At 46.9% G+C, this 19,871-nt stretch overlaps 1 protein-coding gene across 1 annotated transcript in view; it reads left to right on the top strand.

Moving 5' to 3' along the window:
- Nucleotides 1–18,978: 18,978 nt before the first annotated feature.
- Nucleotides 18,979–19,871, top strand: part of smarcd3b (SWI/SNF related BAF chromatin remodeling complex subunit D3b) — a gene marked incomplete at its 5' end in the record, with an annotated part of 63,129 nt that continues 62,236 nt past the window's right edge. The window contains one exon of the mRNA XM_083658026.1: nucleotides 18,979–19,056. Within this exon, the coding sequence (XP_083514152.1) occupies nucleotides 18,979–19,056 (78 nt within the window). The remainder of the gene's footprint in view (nucleotides 19,057–19,871) is intronic.

Consider the following 19,871-nt stretch of genomic DNA (forward strand, 5'->3'; position numbering starts at 1 on the left):
GGACAGCCCTACTATTCTCCCACAGGCCTTCGGCGCTAAAACGGGCCTTAAACGCAAAAAAACGTGCCTTGCGCCTGTTTTGGGACGATATCAATATGGCTTTACGCTGCCAAATGCGCTTTAGGCCGAATGGGCGTGGCGCAGTCCCAGAATGGGCCAGAGTGGGCGTGTCGGCCTTAAATCTCGGCGTACTGATATCTTCCCACCTAGCGTAAATTTAGCGCTTTGCGCTTTTGAAAACCAGGCCTATTCAGTGCGCCAGTAGCAAGGAGCGCTCTTCTGCCTCTCCCCTGTCACCCTTCTCTGTCTCTCTCTGAAACCAGGCCTATTCAGTGCGCCAGTTCTCTTCTGCCTCTTCTCTGTCACCCTTCTCTCTCTCTCTCTGACTCCCTCGCTTAGACAGGCACAACACACTTCCCATATAGGAAAAATAAGTTGTAAATTGCCTGGCATGTCCCAGCATGCATTGTGCTTCTCCATTTCACTACTAAATAGCAACCAAATGAGGCGAAATAGATATAAAAGGTCGATCTAAATTAATGTGTAATGGTAACACAACCTGCAATTGTACACATTTCAATATTGGACCAAATGAAACATCGAAATGAATACACCACCCTATGTGAAACATATATGTCCTCCTGGGCATATATATATCTCTTGTGGATTTAACGTGATTTAGATAAGTGACAGCGGAACGCGCTGCGGAACGCGCTTCTACTGTCATGTGCTATACTGTGATGTCTGCTCCAATAACTTGGCCCTACTTCACATTTAGTTTTACAATAAAAACACATTTATGCAATGACTTTACATAATGTAGGGTATATTTATGTGCATCATTCTACCTGCAGCAGGGGAGAGAAAACGATATCTTTCTGGACAAACTTTCACCAATATAAAAGTAATCTCATCATATAGGGATAGGCTATATTTTTCTAGCTGATGCCTTTAGAACATTCTTTTCACTTTGATCTTGCTATAGTGTAGCATATTTACATGCTTGCAGTATTTAAACTGCAGTTAGATTGGTTTGAGAAGCATCATAATATGGAATAATAGCCGATATATGGAGACAGACAGACTGGATGAAGGGAGGGGGGGAGGGGGAAGACCAGACGAAACCCAAGCCTCTGATCCCCCCCCCCCCCCCCCACCTCCCTTCATCCCGTCTGTCTCCATATATCGGCTATTATTCCATATTATGATGCTTCTCAAACCAATCTAACTGCAGTTTAAATAGCCTACTGCAAGCATGTAAATACGCTACACTATAGCAAGATCAAAGTGAAAATAATGTTCTATGCATCAGCTAGAAAAATATAGCCTATTAGATTGGTGAAAGTTTGTCCAGAAAGATATCATTTTCTCTCGCCTGCTGCAGGAAGGATGATGCACATAAATATACCCTACATTATGTCAAGTCATTGCATAAATGTGTTTTTATTGTAAAACTAAATGTGAAATAGGGCCAAGTTATTGGAGGGACATCACAGTATAGCAGATGCCATTAGAAGCGCGTTCCGAAGCGCGTTCCGCTGTTACTTCTCTAAATCACGTTAACTCGACAAGGGGTATATATAGGCCCAGGAGGACATATATGTTTCACATAGGGTGGTGTTTTCATTTCGATGTTTTATTTGGTCCAATATTGAAATGTTGACAATGGCAGGCTGTGTTACCATTACACATTAATTTAGAACTACCTTTTATATCTATTTTGGCTCATTTGGTGGCTATTTAGTAGCGAAATGAAGAAACACAATGCATGCTGGGAACTCAGAGAGAGAGAGAGAGAAGGGTGACAGAGAAGAAGCAGTGAAGGCAGAGAATAGGCCTGCTTTTCAAAAGCGCAAAGCGCTAAATGTAGGCCAGGTCCCAAGATATCACTAGGCTGGTATTTAGCGCCGACACGCCCACTTTGGGACTGCGCCACGCCCATTCGGCCTAAAGCGCATTTGGCAGCCTAAAGCCTATTGCTATCTTGCCGAAACAGGCGCAAGGCACGTTTTTTTGCGGTTAAGGCCCGTAATAGCGCCGATGGCCTGTGGGAGAATAGAGCCCATTGGCCCCAGAGCTGGACATATTGGCCCCAGAGCTGGACATATTGTCCAGAGCTGGACATATTGGCCACAAAATGAAATGTTCCCTGGCTTTGAGTTATTTACAGGAATAAATGGACAATGGAGCACTTCCTTTTTTGGCTGGTAAGGAATGTGCTGGCCCAATGAAAGACAGACTGGCTGTTTGTTATCTGTGCTGCTCGCCCAATGAAAGACAGACTGGCTGTTTGTTATCTGTGCTGGCCCAATGAAAGACAGACTGACTGTTTGTTATCTGTGCTCGCCCAATGAAAGACAGACTGGTTGTATGTTATCTGTGCTCGCCCAATGAAAGACAGACTGGCTGTTTGTTATCTGTGCTGCTCGCCCAATGAAAGACAGACTGGCTGTTTGTTATCTGTGCTGGCCCAATGAAAGACAGACTGGCTGTTTGTTATCTGTGCTGCTCAACCCAATGAAAGACAGACTGGCTGTTTGTTATCTGTGCTCGCCCAATGAAAGACAGACTGGCTGTTTGTTATCTGTGCTGCTCGCCCAATGAAAGACAGACTGGCTGTTTGTTATCTGTGCTCGCCCAATGAAAGACAGACTGGCTGTTTGTTATCTGTGCTGCTGGCCCAATGAAAGACAGACTGGCTGTTTGTTATCTGTGCTGGCCCAATGAAAGACAGACTGGCTGTTTGTTATCTGTGCTGCTCGCCCAATGAAAGACAGACTGGCTGTTTGTTATCTGTGCTGCTGGCCCAATGAAAGACAGACTGGCTGTTTGTTATCTGTGCTGCTGGCCCAATGAAAGACAGACTGGCTGTTTGTTATCTGTGCTCGCCCAATGAAAGACAGACTGGCTGTTTGTTATCTGTGCTCGCCCAATGAAAGACAGACTGGCTGTTTGTTATCTGTGCTCGCCCAATGAAAGACAGACTGGCTGTTTGTTACCTGTGCTGGCCCAATGAAAGACAGACTGGCTGTTTGTTATCTGTGCTGGCCCAATGAAAGACAGACTGACTGTTTGTTATCTGTGCTGCTGGCCCAATGAAAGACAGACTGGCTGTTTGTTATCTGTGCTGGCCCAATGAAAGACAGACTGACTGTTTGTTATCTGTGCTGCTGGCCCAATGAAAGACAGACTGGCTGTTTGTTATCTGTGCTCGCCCAATGAAAGACAGACTGGCTGTTTGTTATCTGTGCTCGCCCAATGAAAGACAGACTGGCTGTTTGTTATCTGTGCTGCTGGCCCAATGAAAGACAGACTGGCTGTTTGTTGTCTGTGCTCGCCCAATGAAAGACAGACTGACTGTTTGTTATCTGTGCTGGCACAATGAAAGACAGACTGGCTGTTTGTTATCTGTGCTGGCCCAATGAAAGACAGACTGGCTGTTTGTTATCTGTGCTCGCCCAATGAAAGACAGACTGGCTGTTTGTTGTCTGTGCTCGCCCAATGAAAGACAGACTGGCTGTTTGTTGTCTGTGCTCGCCCAATGAAAGACAGACTGGCTGTTTGTTACCCAGGAAACAAACTAGCCTACAGTACAGTCAAACTTGAACCTGACTCAACTAGTGAATGATGTTCCTAAACGTCATGAAAGTTTAGTATGATTTCTATATATCACTATTGTACCATTGTAATGTGGCAATATTGCAGTACAGCATTTGATTGGTGGTAGTAGGACATATTGTGCTGTACTAATATCTATACTCTATAGAGGCAAGGCTATGCAGTATTTTACATATGATACATACTGTCTCAATACTGAAGATGAATGTTATAGCGTTTCCAAGCTGTAAAGACCATCCTCAGACATTCCTTTTAAAGGAATGTGATTTCCACATGGAGATGCTAGATTTGTATGGTTTTAAAGTAGCGCTATGCTTTAAGTAGTATGTTCTGCTTTGTAACCTAATTACACGTGGGTCCTGCCCAGCCCAGCAACAGATTATAGCAATGTGTTTTTTTAATCATTGTTATCTTCTCCAAAGTGACCAAAAGCTCTGGTTGCTTTTCAGTGCAGGGAGGCATTATACCCCATCATAATGTACAGTTGTCTAATGAGATTGTGCGCTTGACTCGGAGACAAACTGTCTGGGTTATTATAGCTCCACAGTTCACTGAGGCTGCCTGACCCATTTAGATGTTAACGCTCAATACTGCACCATACTCTGTAGACTCTACAGTGTAGGCATCAGTGAAGAGCGTGCAGACCCGAGTAGACGAGTAGAGCAGTCAAACGTTTTAAACGACTAACAAAACCAGCAGCAATATAACCTGATGCATGCTGCAGTGGCGTCTTTGTGTATTAGGTTGATGGCATTGGCCAAGCTGGAACTTGTGAATACATTTCCGTGCCATTTTAGCTGCAAATGGTTTCATTCTACCATGCCTTCAATGATTTGTAATAGGTGCACAACAACAAAAGGTTTTCGTAGAGGTTAACGAGGCTTGTTATCACAGTGTCTAATCTGGAACAGAATATCATATATATGCCCGTATATCACTGCTTAGTGTGTCCCCAGCCTGTCATTATATATATATATATATATATATATATATATATATATATATATATATATATATATATATATATATATATAATAAATATATATATTTGGATTTGGCCCCCGGGCCTTTAGTTTGACACATGTGCGCTAAGCAGTGATATGGGCATATATATGATATTCTGTTCCAGATTAGACTACCGTATATATATCTATATATATAGATATATATATCTATATATATATATAGAAAGGAGTAGAATGGTCTTTTGGAATCTGTATATATTGCAACAAATGTATATGTATTGTAATATTGAAGTGTGCCTTTATTACTTTCAAACTAGTAATAATGTTTTAATAACCACTGCTGCCTGATGTAAACCAAAGTGCCCTTCTGGGACATGTATTAAAAATGATTGATTGATATATATATATATATATATATTAGGGCTGTGGCGATTCACTTATCTCCCGATTCGATACTATCACGATTCTTGGGTGCCGATTCGATTTATATTGCGATTCTTAAGTATTGCGATTCTACGATTATTGCGATTCGATATTACGATTTATTGCGATTTTTGTTTATTTTTTTCTTTTCTTTTTTCAGTTTGTTTGCTTTTTTACACTAGATTAGAACATGGGAAAAGTTGAATCATACACTAGAGACTGTATATTATATATCATGAGTAGGGCTGGGCGATATAGTTAAAAACAGGGGCGGACTGGGATCATAATTCAGGCCGGGCATTAGATACCAAGCAGGCCAGGCCGATATGGGCCAACGCGCGTGAAATTTGGGCCGTTTGAAGCCAGATTTGGGCCGTTTGAAGTCCAATTTTACAATGAGATGCACCCACTTTAACCCTGAAGTGTAATTATTACTTCAGACTAACTACGGTAATAAAGTAATAAAACCACTAGTAAACCAGTAGGCGGCGCCTAGCCTGCTGTTCAGTGAGTGGCCTGACTGCAAGCACCCAAATTTTTTTTTTTTTTTTTTTTTTTGCGATTATCGATTCTGGAAAAAAAGATCGATCCAAAAAATCGTGACATTAAAAATCGCGATACTTAGGTGAATCGATTTTTTCCCCCACCCCTAATATATATATATATATAGATATAGATATATAGATCTATATATATATATAGATATATATATATAGAAAGGAGTAGAATGGTCTTTTGGAATCTGTACATATTGCAACAAATGTATATGTATTGTAATATTGAAGTGTGCCTTTATTACTTTCAAACTAGTAATAATGTTTTAATAACCACTGCTGCCTGATGTAAACCAAAGTGCCCTTCTGGGACATGTATTAAAAATGATTGATTGAGATATATATATATATATATATATATATATATATATATATATATATATATATATATATTATACAGTATATATAGTGGTGATACAGTCCTGCACATACCAAAGTTGCCCTCGTTCTGTCTGCTCTCTCTCTCATCCTGCATGGGTGCTCGTTCTCTCTGCTCTCTCTCTCATCCTGCATGGGCAGAGTGGTGCTCGTTCTGTCTGCTCTCTCTCTCTCATCCTGCATGGGCAGAGTGGTGCTCGTTCTGTCTGCTCTCTCTCTCATCCTGCATGGGCAGAGTGGTGCTCGTTCTGCCTGCTCTCTCTCTCATCCTGCATGGGCAGAGTGGTGCTCGTTCTGTCTGCTCTCTCTCTCATCCTGCATGGGCAGAGTGGTGCTCGTTCTGTCTGCTCTCTCTCTCATCCTGCATGGGCAGAGTGGTGCTCGTTCTGTCTGCTCTCTCTCTCATCCTGCATGGGCAGAGTGGTGCTCGTTCTGTCTGCTCTCTCTCTCATCCTGCATGGGCAGAGTGGTGCTCGTTCTGTCTGCTCTCTCTCTCATCCTGCATGGGCAGAGTGGTGCTCGTTCCGTCTGCTCTCTCTCTCATCCTGCATGGGCAGAGTGGTGCTCGTTCCGTCTGCTCTCTCTCTCATCCTGCATGGGCAGAGTGGTGCTTGTTCCATCTGCTCTCTCTCTCATCCTGCATGGGCAGAGTGGTGCTCGTTCTGTCTGCTCTCTCTCTCATCCTGCATGGGCAGAGTGGTGCTCGTTCCGTCTGCTCTCTCTCTCATCCTGCATGGGCAGAGTGGTGCTCGTTCCGTCTGCTCTCTCTCTCATCCTGCATGGGCAGAGTGGTGCTCATTCTGTCTGCTCTCTCTCTCATCCTGCATGGGCAGAGTGGTGCTCGTTCCGTCTGCTCTCTCTCTCATCCTGCATGGGCAGAGTGGTGCTCGTTCCGTCTGCTCTCTCTCTCTCATCCTGCATGGGCAGAGTGGTGCTCGTTCTGTCTGCTCTCTCTCTCATCCTGCATGGGCAGAGTGGTGCTCGTTCTGTCTGCTCTCTCTCTCTCATCCTGCATGGGCAGAGTGGTGCTCGTTCTGTCTGCTCTCTCTCTCATCCTGCATGGGCAGAGTGGTGCTCGTTCTGCCTGCTCTCTCTCTCATCCTGCATGGGCAGAGTGGTGCTCGTTCTGTCTGCTCTCTCTCTCATCCTGCATGGGCAGAGTGGTGCTCGTTCTGTCTGCTCTCTCTCTCATCCTGCATGGGCAGAGTGGTGCTCGTTCTGTCTGCTCTCTCTCTCATCCTGCATGGGCAGAGTGGTGCTCGTTCTGTCTGCTCTCTCTCTCATCCTGCATGGGCAGAGTGGTGCTCGTTCCGTCTGCTCTCTCTCTCATCCTGCATGGGCAGAGTGGTGCTCGTTCCGTCTGCTCTCTCTCTCATCCTGCATGGGCAGAGTGGTGCTCGTTCCGTCTGCTCTCTCTCTCATCCTGCATGGGCAGAGTGGTGCTCGTTCCGTCTGCTCTCTCTCTCATCCTGCATGGGCAGAGTGGTGCTCGTTCTGTCTGCTCTCTCTCATCCTGCATGGGCAGAGTGTTGCTCGTTCTGTCTGCTCTCTCTCTCATCCTGCATGGGCAGAGTGGTGCTCGTTCTGTCTGCTCTCTCTCTCTCATCCTGCATGAAAGATCAGGGCTAATAGCTTGGATGCAGACTAGGAATAGGAGAGGGAAGGTGGGGGGGAGACTTTGTGCAACCAGAGAGAATTTACAGTGAAATAATTATTCTGAATATCCCGCCAGTGGTGGTTTTCATCGGTGGAATTTGACATGCTGGTTGTGTCCGGACTGGTTTATTCAGCGCGAGTGACTGTTTTTCACTCTATATTCATGTCAGAGCTGCCTCTGCTACAGGCTGGCTGCACAACAGTGCACTGCAATGCGCTGGTGGGGGGTCACTGACCTGGGGCAGACTAATAACACAGCTAACTTGGCTGCAGCTGAAGCTCAGCTCTCAGGTGATGTTTTCACCTTCTCCATCTCTACAATAGGGCTTATTTTGTTAGTTTTCGAGCATTAGATCTGGAGTAGTTCTCTCGGATCACCAGCTGCTGCTCCAATTTCGAAGTCACTGCAGTCAGGTTTGCTCTCAGCGCATTGGCTGTTACAAGGCAGACTAGCCCGTTGTCATGGCTACAGCAAACAGGAAATGGCCTGAAGCAGGTAACGCTTCGGGGTTGTTTTTCCGGTGTGTTGCTCCCTCGTCGCCGCCCGAGGCTGGGGGGGGAAACTGGGCTCATTATAAGGCTGTTGCTGGCTCTTTCCATCTGCTCCCACAATGCCTCCTTTTCAGGGCAACGCGAGCGGCTTGGGGCCTGCCAAGGAGCTCAGCCATAACTGCCGCCTGGATAAAGATGCTTTGTCCCAAACAACCGCTGAACTCCTTATCTGCAGCTTCTTAGGTTAGCTGCTTAACATACCTGTGGAATAAAAATGTCTTTCTGTTGCTTGGCGTAGCCTCACCCGCCCTCCTTTCTTGCCGTACATTTCATATTCCTTTGATGAGAAAATATTAGCACATTAGCCAATTAAAAATATCACAAGGCTTTCCTCTGCAGGTTCCCCTTCATTACCAATTCCTATAGCTCCTAGAAATCTGTCCTGAAATGTATTTGTCCTTAATCCCCCCTCAGCAAAGGTGCAGGTCTGCTTGCTTTTGTACATCTCTTTGATGGCGGCTGATGGCCGTGGAGTGGCTTTGCTAGAGCTCTGCTCTTTAAGCAGCTTGAGCTGGGTTTTGTCTGCAGCTCTGAAAGTGAAGAAAGAGAGGGGCCCAGGCAGCTCTGGGAGAGAATCAGACTTATTCCATGCCCTCCTTCCAGTCCACATTCCCCCTAGTGCACCCCATCTGTCTGTGACAATCATGTTGACGAGGGCAGGTTCACGCTTTCTGCTATGTAAACCTTGCCATTGGGAACTGCACCCAATGGCAATGGAAACCCACATCCACACTGGTGTAAATTATGATTCTTTATATATCCGCTCTCTTTTTGATTACCGTTTTTATATCATATCAAATACTTTTCTGTCTGCATGCCTGTCTGCCTTTTTGTATGTCTCTCTCTCTCCCTCTCCCTCTCCCTCTCTCTCTCTCTAAATGATAAATGTTAAGGGAACATAGACAAAGGGGCTGAAGCCATCATTGTATGGATTTGTCCTTGTTCCTCTCAGTACAGCCCATTGTTGTGCTGCCTCACTGACGAGGGCAGAGCAAAGCAATCAAACTCCAATCCACCCACCTTTTCTTACATACGTTGAGCTGCATATTCTGCGATAAAAATCACAGCTTCCTTGTACGTTGTTGGTATTAGACTGCAGTTGCTGCACATTATAGTCCGTTTTGTTGTGTGAGCAAATTCTACCACTTTTGGGTTTGGGTTTGATTGAGGCAGCATTTCCTCTCATGTAGCTGTATCTGAGAGTGGGATTAGTGATTGAATCTGCCACTTTAGGATAGAATATAGACCAGACACAGTTTGTTACATGACTGGGATCAAAATGCCTCCACAGTATGCACTCTGTGTCTCTCTCTAGTGGCCAAATAGGGAAAGTGACAAATTTTGAACCCACAAGAAGACATAGAAATGAAAAGGTGAGTGCTGATTGGAGCTGGATCCTTTCACAAATGACAGTGTTTTATGCTTTTATAAAAGCCCTAGGAGGGAGTCGGTCTTACTCCATAGTCCATACCCTCTTGTTCATCCATTTCTTTCTGGCGGCACACTGCAGTCCGGCCCTGAACACATGGAGCAGTCCTTTCATTCAAACAGACAGCACCTCCCTGCATGGGTGTTTGCTCCCTCTGTTGGTCATTAATAATACTACTGCTGCTGCTCCCTTACCCCCTGTTAGCCCCCCTCTACCCCCTGTCTGCTACACACTGGGACATTACCATTTGGTGAGACTGACTGGCTTTGGTGAGGGAGACGGCGGGGGTCCGACAAGGGGTACTCCTGCACTCAAGGCTCCTTTTGCCATTGCCTGAGCCATTGCCGGATCTCTTTGTTATCTTTGAACGCCCACGTGCCGTAGCTGGAGAAATGGGGATTGGCACAATGTTAGTCTCTGAATCTGCATGGATAAGCTATCTGTGTTGAGCTTTTGACCTTGCACCAGATCAAGACACACTCATTGCTTTTATAGGAGTAATATACTGTTTGTCTGTGTCATATGTTATATGTAATATAAAGCAATCTAATGCATAGTGTTAGAGAGGACTGATATAACGGTGTTGTTTGAGGGTAGAGAGAACTCAGATGACTTGTGGTTGCGATGGAGATTTAAGTGTTTGTTAATGTTCCTCCAACAAGCCTGAATGACAGCAGCAGTACACTCATCTCAACAGCAGATGTCACCAGCAAGCGGGCCAATACCATAAGCTGTCAATAACACATGGGAGGGCCAGCGGCTTGCCTATCAATAGATCGATCCCACATTGTCAAGACAGGCCTGCATAATCAATAAGGAGAGGGGGAAGGAAGTCTGAAGGGCATGCGGTCATATCGGTGCGAATTGCTGCTTTCCTCTGCTGTGTGATGGAGGATATCAGATTCGGGGGTTGGATCCTCCCAGACTTCCTTTAGAGGAGAAGCATCCTCCAAAGGGTCGTGACCTCTGACCTGAAGCTCGCAGTCCCAGCGACCAGCTGTCCACACCACAACAATAACCGCACAGCATCCCTCTCAGCACGCAGGTCATGGTCTAGCATGCCCTGCAGCCATCAAGTTTATGCTCAGGACAGGAGAAACCCCCCACCCCACCCAGGGGTGTATTGATGCAGAGTTGGGTCGACTGTCCAACCTTGTTTCCCCTCATTGATTGATCTGAAAATAGGTGAGTAAACTCTCAGCCTCATTTCAAAGAGGTGGGTAAACTGAGGGGCGCTTTACACGACGACAGTTTCTGGAAGAAACGACACAATAGCGTTTCCTTCACACCTTCTCCCCGTTTACATGAGCGCTGTTGAAAATGTAAAACGCCGTAATGTACATGCCACGTCGCTAGGTGGCAGTGTGATCACCTTATTCTTTGCCCATACAAGGACGCTTCTGCATGACATCATTTCGTAATCGTCTTTCCGGTTTTAAACACGGAAGTAGAGTATGCCTTCCGCAGTCATTTAGACTTGCCAAAAAGCTTTTTTCAAGCTAAAAAAAACCCAAAACTGTTTTAAAGTTTTAATATTTGTCGGGTGAGAATGTAACATAATGTGACCAGTTTATCAGAATAACGCCTATTGGAAATCTTTAACGAGCAGCGAGGACCGGGAGCGCTGAGTGTGCTATCTGTCAAACCCTACTGTAGGCTACTGGCAGTGAGAAAACACTGTCGACCTGCTTTTGTAACTAACGTTAAATGGCGACCGGGTACAGCCATCGGCTCCTCGAAGCAGTAACGTTATGAACATGTAACTGAAGTTGGCCGCAGTGTACCTTAATTCTGAATGTTGCCAAACTTCATTCATACTGACGTTTTATTTTGAAAATGGTTGCCAACTCGTGCACGGCTATGGCGTAATCGCGTGTGTCGCGTGTGCAGGCACGTCAGAGTTTCTGAAATGTGCCGTCTCAAAGCGATTACATGGAACGATCAGCGGGGGGCGTCTCAAAGAATTTCACTCTGGAAGGTGGTTTCAAAATGTGTTGTTTCCTAAGCCCAAATTCGCCGTCACCATCTAAAAGGGAGGCACTAACGATACAATAATTCCCCGTCACCATAGGAAACCGTCCTCGTGTAAAGTGCCCCTGAGTTTACTAAGGTTTACCCTCCACTAACTATGCCCCTACCACCACAGATCCATCTCGCACCATTTTCAACGAACAAGCCGTTAAGAGTACGTCAAGTTTTTCAACGAACAAGCTGTTAAGAGTACATAGAGCTTTTCAACGAACAAGCTGTTAAGAGTACGTAGTTTTTCAACGAACAAGCTGTTAAGAGTACGTAGAGCTTTTCAACGAACAAGCTGTTAAGAGTACGTCAAGCTTTCCAACGAACAAGCTGTTAAGAGTACGTAGAGCTTTCCAACGAACAAGCTGTTAAGAGTACGTAGAGCTTTTCAATGAACAAGCTGTTAAGAGTATGTCAAGTTTTTCAACGAACAAGCTGTCAAGAGTATGTAGAGCTTTTCAACGAACAAGCTGTTAAGAGTACGTCAAGTCTTTCAACGAACAAGCTGTCAAGAGTACGTAGAGTTTTTCAACGAACAAGCTGTTAAGAGTACGTCAAGTTTTTCAACGAACAAGCTGTTAAGAGTACGTAGAGCTTTTCAACGAACAAGCTGTTAAGAGTACGTCAAGCTTTCCAACGAACAAGCTGTTAAGAGTACGTAGAGCTTTCCAACGAACAAGCTGTTAAGAGTACGTAGAGCTTTTGAAAAAGCTGTTAAGAGTAGGTAGAGCTTTTGAACAAGCTGTTAAGAGTAGGTAGAGCTTTTGAACAAGCTGTTAAGAGTACGTAGAGCTTTTGAACAAGCTGTTAAGAGTAGGTAGAGCTTTTGAACAAGCTGTTAAGAGTATGTAGAGCTTTTGAACAAGCTGTTAAGAGTAGGTAGAGCTTTTGAACAAGCTGTTAAGAGTACCTCAAGCTTTCCAACGAACAAGCTGTTAAGAGTACGTAGAGCTTTTAAACAAGCTGTTAAGAGTACGTAGAGCTTTTCAACGAACAAGCTGTTAACACGTTCACTGCCATTGACGAGATATCTCGGCTTACAGAATCCAACGGTTGACTGCCAATGACGAGATATCTCGGCTTAAATTTTTTTTTTTTTTTTTTGACGGTGGTACGTGGATCCAACCCTTTTACGTCTCCTATACAAATATTGGCGGTATTGAATGTGTATAATCTATTTTACCGACCCACTGAGTGGCGACATGTTTCTCCAGAGTAGGAAGAGGCGAGCCAAAACTGCAGGGAAAAGCGCGAGGAAGCCGTTCTCATACTGTAAAATGGATGGCGAAAACGCTTTCGCTTTCACACTGACGCACAGCGGTGGCAACGGTGGGGGGTTCCAAGAATAGACTGGGTGCACACTTTGAAACACGCAGCATAAATAAGCGCAGAATCGCAAGAGCTTCATCAGAGCTCTCAACCGAAATGCCAAGAAACGAGCGAGCCCCATCCAGCGAGCCCCATCCAGACTGCCAGGCAGCAGCCAGGCAGCAGCAACTCGTGTGTGACAGACCCGCTGCAGAGCCAAGGAGGGCGGAGGAGAACGCCCACGGAGGGAGGAGTTTGAAGCAGAGAGGGGTTTCCTGCTGTTATGGAGGAAATTACTGTTCAAAACTATTGTTTAGATGTCTGACGTCTTACTGATGCCAAAAATGAATGGTTAAAGTGACTGTTCTATCGAATTTCACAAAAAGCCGTTTATCTCAGAATAAATTTTCAGACGCTGAAACCATGCTGTATTCAACTGCTAATGCTTACATAACTACTAACTCTACAAACTAACTCTTTTAGACAGAGAAAGCACACATTAGTTCTTTTGAGATATTGTGTGTTCACAAAATCCTAACAGAAACGAATCCTCGGCTCTTGAAAGATGAGCCAGAATCCTCAAAAAAAAACCTTGGCAGAAGCTAACTACAGTATTGAAAAACGGCTGGCAGTGAATGTGTTAAGAGTACGTCAAGTTTTTCAACGAACAAGCTGTTAAGAGTATGTCAAGTTTTCCAATGAACAAGCTGTTAAGAGTATGTAGAGCTTTTCAACAAACAAGCCGTTAAGAGTACCTAGAGCTTTTCAACGAACAAGCTGTTAAGAGTACGTAGAGCTTTCCAACGAACAAGCTGTTAAGAGTACGTAGAGCTTGTGAACAAGCTGTCAAGAGTAGGTAGAGCTTTTGGAGGACACATTTTTTCATCAGTTTTGGTGTTGCTTTCAGTGATTCTTTTGTTTGGCCTTTGTACGAAAGCTTTCTGCTATTCAAACAATTTCCTCTGCACCAGCTTTTGGCACCTGGTGGCACGGTGCTCCTCCTCTGGCCTTGTCCCCCCCCCACAGGAACAGAGGAGAGAGGAAACAATGACAGTGACAATTTGCCGTCATGTGTCATAAAGCCAAGCCTCTTTGATTCTGTCCCACTTCACCTCCTTTGTCATTCAAATAACCTCATGAATATTTCACTGGCCCCGATCTGACGGCTGTAAGGAGAAGGGAGGGAGAGAGGGGAGAAGAGAGGACGAGGCATGGAGACAGAGAGAGAGAGAGAGAGACAGTCATAATCGTCAGTGTAGCACGGTTTAGCCTGGGTAATAGCCTGGGTTTATCCTGGGTAATGGCCTGGGTTTAGCCTGGGTTATGGCCTGGGTTTAGCCTGGGTAATGGCCTGGGTTTAGCCTGGGTAATGGCCTGGGTTTATCCTGGGTAATGGCCTGGGTTTAGCCTGGGTAATGGCCTGGGTTTAGCCTGGGTAATGGCCTGGGTTTAGCCTGGGTAATGGCCTGGATTTAGCCTGGGTAATAGCCTGGGTTTAGCTGAGGTAATGGCCTGGGTTTAGCCTGGGTAATAGCCTGGGTTTAGCCGGGGTAATGGCCTGGGTTTAGCCTGGGTAATGGCCTGGGTTTAGCCTGGGTAATAGCCTGGGTTTAGCCTGGGTAATGGGCTTGCCTGGGTTTAGCCTGGGTAATGGCCTGGGTTTAGCCTGGCTTTAGCCTGGGTAATGGCCTGGGTTTAGCCTGGGTAATAGCCTGGGTTTAACCTGGGTAATGGCCTGGGTTTAGCCTGGGTAATGGCCTGGGTTTAGCCTGGCTTTAGCCTGGGTAATGGCCTGGGTTTAGCCTGGGTAATAGCCTGGGTTTAACCTGGGTAATGGCCTGGGTTTAGCCTGGGTAATGGCCTGGGTTTAGCCTGGGTAATAGCCTGGGTTTAGCCTGGGTAATGGCCTGGGTTTAGCCTGGGTAATAGCCTGGGTTTACCCTGGGTAATGGCCTGGGTTTAGCCTGGGTTATGGCCTGGGTTTAGCCTGGGTAATAGCCTGGGTTTAGCCTGGGTAATTGCCTGGGTTATGGCCTGGGTTTAGCCTGGGTTATGGCCTGGGTTTAGCCTGGGTAATAGCCTGGGTTTAGCCTGGGTAATGGCCTGGGTTTATCCTGGGTAATGGCCTGTGTGGCGACAGCTGAAGCTCAGACTTGTGTGTAATTGGAGTGCGAGGCAGCCTGTCACATCACAACCCGGGGATCACAACGCACACACTGTCAGTCTGTATATTTCTAGTCTGCCTCTGTGGCTGAATCTCAATAGTCTTTTCTTCATTCCTCACACCACGTCCTTGTGTCCTTGAAAAGAAGGTCTGTGTATTTAGCGTGTGTGCTTCCCCCCCCATGCTGCTCAAGCCTTCAATGTTCTGCAGGTTGAGAAGCAGAGCAGAAACAAGGCAGCGGGCAAAGCCTCGCAGACACACACACATGACACAACCTAATTACAGGTGCCGACCGACACAGTCACCTTGCCTGTGTTAGTGTGCCGTTATAGTGTAGTGACAGGCTGAACGCATGCAGCCTGTGTTTCTGTGCTGTTATAGTGTAGTGACAGGCTGAACGCATGCAGCCTGTGTTTCTGTGCTGTTATAGTGTAGTGACAGGCTGAACGCGTGCAGCCTGTTTGTGTGCTGTTACAGTGTAGTGACAGACTGAACGCGTGCAGCCTGTTTGTGTGCTGTTACAGTGTAGTGACAGGCTGAACGCGTGCAGCCTGTGTTTCTGTGCTGTTATAGTGTAGTGACAGGCTGAACGCGTGCAGCCTGTTTGTGTGCTGTTACAGTGTAGTGACAGGCTGAACGCGTGCAGCCTGTTTGTGTGCTGTTATAGTGTAGTGACAGGCTGAACGCGTGCAGCCTGTCTTTGTGTGCTGTTATAGTGTAGTGACAGGCTGAACGCATGCAGCCTGTTTGTGTGCTGTTACAGTGTAGTGACAGGCTGAACGCATGCAGCCTGTTTGTGTGCTGTTACAGTGTAGTGACAGGCTGAACGCATGCAGCCTGTTTGTGTGCTGTTACAGTGTAGTGACAGGCTGAATGCCTGCAGCCTGTTTGTGTGCTGTTACAGTGTAGTGACAGGCTGAACGCATGCAGCCTGTTTGTGTGCTGTTATAGTGTAGTGACAGGCTGAACGCATGCAGCCTGTTTGTGTGCTGTTACAGTGTAGTGACAGGCTGAACGCATGCAGCCTGTTTGTGTGCTGTTATAGTGTAGTGACAGGCTGAACGCGTGCAGCCTGTTTGTGTGCTGTTATTATGTAGTGACAGGCTGAACGCGTGCAGCCTGTTTGTGTGCTGTTACAGTGTAGTGACAGGCTGAATGCCTGCAGCCTGTTTGTGTGCTGTTATAGTGTAGTGACAGGCTGAACGCGTGCAGCCTGTTTGTGTGCTGTTACAGTGTAGTGACAGGCTGAACGCATGCAGCCTGTTTGTGTGCTGTTATAGTGTAGTGACAGGCTGAACGCGTGCAGCCTGTTTGTGTGCTGTTATAGTGTAGTGACAGGCTGAACGCGTGCAGCCTGTCTTTGTGTGCTGTTACAGTGTAGTGACAGGCTGAACGTCTGCAGCCTGTTTGTGTGCTGTTACAGTGTAGTGACAGGCTGAACGCGTGCAGCCTGTTTGTGTGCTGTTACAGTGTAGTGACAGGCTGAATGCCTGCAGCCTGTTTGTGTGCTGTTATAGTGTAGTGACAGGCTGAACGCGTGCAGCCTGTTTGTGTGCTGTTATTATGTAGTGACAGGCTGAACGCGTGCAGCCTGTTTGTGTGCTGTTACAGTGTAGTGACAGGCTGAACGCGTGCAGCCTGTTTCTGTGCTGTTACAGTGTAGTGACAGGCTGAACACGTGCAGCCTGTTTGTGTGCTGTTACAGTGTAGTGACAGGCTGAACGCGTGCAGCCTGTTTGTGTGCTGTTACAGTGTAGTGACAGGCTGAACGCGTGCAGCCTGTTTGTGTGCTGTTACAGTGTAGTGACAGGCTGAACGTGTGCAGCCTGTTTGTGTGCTGTTACAGTGTAGTGACAGGCTGAACGCGTGCAGCCTGTTTGTGTGCTGTTACAGTGTAGTGACAGGCTGAACGCGTGCAGCCTGTTTGTGTGCTGTTACAGTGTAGTGACAGGCTGAACGCGTGCAGCCTGTTTGTGTGCTGTTACAGTGTAGTGACAGGCTGAACGCATGCAGCCTGTTTGTGTGCTGTTATAGTGTAGTGACAGGCTGAACGCGTGCAGCCTGTTTGTGTGCTGTTATAGTGTAGTGACAGGCTGAACGCGTGCAGCCTGTTTGTGTGCTGTTACAGTGTAGTGACAGGCTGAACGCGTGCAGCCTGTTTGTGTGCTGTTACAGTGTAGTGACAGGCTGAACGCGTGCAGCCTGTTTGTGTGCTGTTACAGTGTAGTGACAGGCTGAACGCGTGCAGCCTGTTTGTGTGCTGTTACAGTGTAGTGACAGGCTGAATGCGTGCAGCCTGTTTTTGTGCTGTTACAGTGTAGTGACAGACTGAAAGCGTGCAGCCTGTTTGTGTGCTGTTACAGTGTAGTGACAGGCTGAATGCGTGCATCCTGTTTGTGTGCTGTTACAGTGTAGTGACAGACTGAATGCGTGCAGCCTGTTTGTGTGCTGTTACAGTGTAGTGACAGGCTGAACGCATGCAGCCTGTGTTTGTGTGCTGTTACAGTGTAGTGACAGGCTGAACGCGTGCAGCCTGTTTGTGTGCTGTTACAGTGTAGTGACAGGCTGAATGCGTGCAGCCTGTTTGTGTGCTGTTACAGTGTAGTGACAGACTGAATGCGTGCAGCCTGTTTGTGTGCTGTTACAGTGTAGTGACAGACTGAATGCGTGCAGCCTGTTTGTGTGCTGTTACAGTGTAGTGACAGGCTGAACGCGTGCAGCCTGTTTGTGTGCTGTTACAGTGTAGTGACAGGCTGAACGCGTGCAGCCTGTTTGTGTGCTGTTACAGTATAGTGACAGGCTGAACGCGTGCAGCCTGTTTGTGTGCTGTTACAGTGTAGTGACAGACTGAACGCGTGCAGCCTGTTTGTGTGCTGTTACAGTGTAGTGACAGGCTGAACGCGTGCAGCGCTCCCATCCGTGCAGTGTGGGTGAAAGGTAACACTAATGAGGCGAGCGCAGGAAATACCCTTAACCTATGAAGGCACTCTCTGACAAAGGCCAACTCAGACAGCACAGAAACACAGGAAGTGAGGGTGCTCTTGACGTGGCCTTCTTCCTGTGTGAAGTGGCTTAAGTGGAGATTAGCTGGCCCATTGTGAGAAGTGTTTTGTATTCATGGGCAAACAGACCAATATCATTTCCATTTTCCTTCCTTCATATTGCCATACGGTCTGAAGCACAAATGCCTTTTTGTGGCTTTCCAGGCAGGGGCAAATAGATTTGGACTCATACACCATCGTCCTCATTGTCTTAATCATATATGTGGCAATTGACTTATGTGCATGCATGTAAAGGGCATTAATAATGATATGCAGCATGGTCCCTTTAAGAGCCTGATGGCCTTTTTTTGAGAATGAGTGCAGACTTGGAGCTCAGTGTGTGCTGACCATGGCCTCTGGGTTGGTCACTAGGGGGAAACTACAGCTAGAGGAATAGCTAACTGATTGTAACCTCCCCAGCCCCCGTTTTAAACCAAACAGCAGCCAGGCGCTCCGCATGCCCTTATCTACCAATGGAATGCAACAGCTGTGAGGGGGAGCGGCAGGGGTGGGCTGGCTGAAACCCCCCTGCCAGACCCCCACTACGCCCCCCAACCCCCCGCCCCCCCTGCAAGCGTCGCGCCGGGCTCCTGAAAGGCAGCTCAACTAAAAAGTGAGCCGAGACACAGCGAGACACTCGGCAGGGCTGCTGCACATTCAAAATAGAGGGAGAGAGAGAGAGAGAAGGAGAGAGAGAAGGATAGTCAGGGACAGGCAGCAGTGCTGAAAAGGAGAGCACAAAGAGAAGGAAAGTGGAGCAGGGGAGGGGAACAGGAGGCTGGGTGAAGGGAGAGAGAGGCAGCCGGGAGAGGGAAAGACAAAAGAAAGAGAGGGAGACATAGCAGAGGGGTGAGCGGAGGGACCGAGGCAAATGGCTACGGAGGAGACGGCGGGGGGAGCCAGGAAAGCCACCAAGAGCAAACTGTTTGAGTTCCTGGTCCATGGAGTGGTGAGTGGCGCTGTCCGTCATTCTGTGAAGGGGGAGCTGGGGCTCTGGCATGCGTGTGTGTGTGTGTGTGTGTGTCTGTGTGTGTGTGTGTGTGTGTGTGTGTGTGTGTGTGTGTGTGTGTGTGTGTGTGTGTGCGCGTTGTATGCAACTGCTCAAGTGTGTGTGCCTGAGTCGGCAGCAGCAGCGGTCTGTGTGTGAGAGATAGCTGGGTAAGCTGGCCATGTGAAGGTTATTTCCAGCCCCCTGGATCCCAGCCTGTTAAGAGAGAGAGAGAGAGAGAGAGACAGAGAGAGAGAGAGAGAGGAGATGGCTAGAAAGAGCGAGAAGTGGAACAGCATGGATGGATGGAGCGGAGGAGAAGGATGAGGAAGGCAGGATTTCTAACAGACAAATGGATAACTGGAGAGATAGAAGCTAAGCAGCAGCTAGCAGAGGGGCAGACTTTAGCCTGCTTGCCTTGGAGTCACAGACATCATGGGGGGAAATGAGCAGTTGACTCAAAACAACACAGTCAAAGTAGCCTTCTACTTACCTTCTAGTCAGCGTGTTGCTGGATGCATCTGAACCTGTAAAGTCATGAGACCAAATCCACAACGCAAGATCCTGGACATCATGCAGAACAATAAATCCATTCATGTGGAGCGAGTATGAAATGTCAAGTATTGCTTCATGCTTATGTTTTAGAGGTTAGGCAACTATTAGCACAGCCTCATACAGCGCGTTAATAACAGACCGGGGAATACAATGGTGTTTTGTTTTGGTAAGAGGCTGTCTGAGGAGTCTCGCTCGCTGATACTCTGCTGTTGAAAGTTTGG

Source organism: Poromitra crassiceps (genome assembly GCF_964638095.1).
Source record: "Poromitra crassiceps genome assembly, chromosome: 2".
NCBI classification, from domain to species: domain Eukaryota; kingdom Metazoa; phylum Chordata; class Actinopteri; order Beryciformes; family Melamphaidae; genus Poromitra; species Poromitra crassiceps.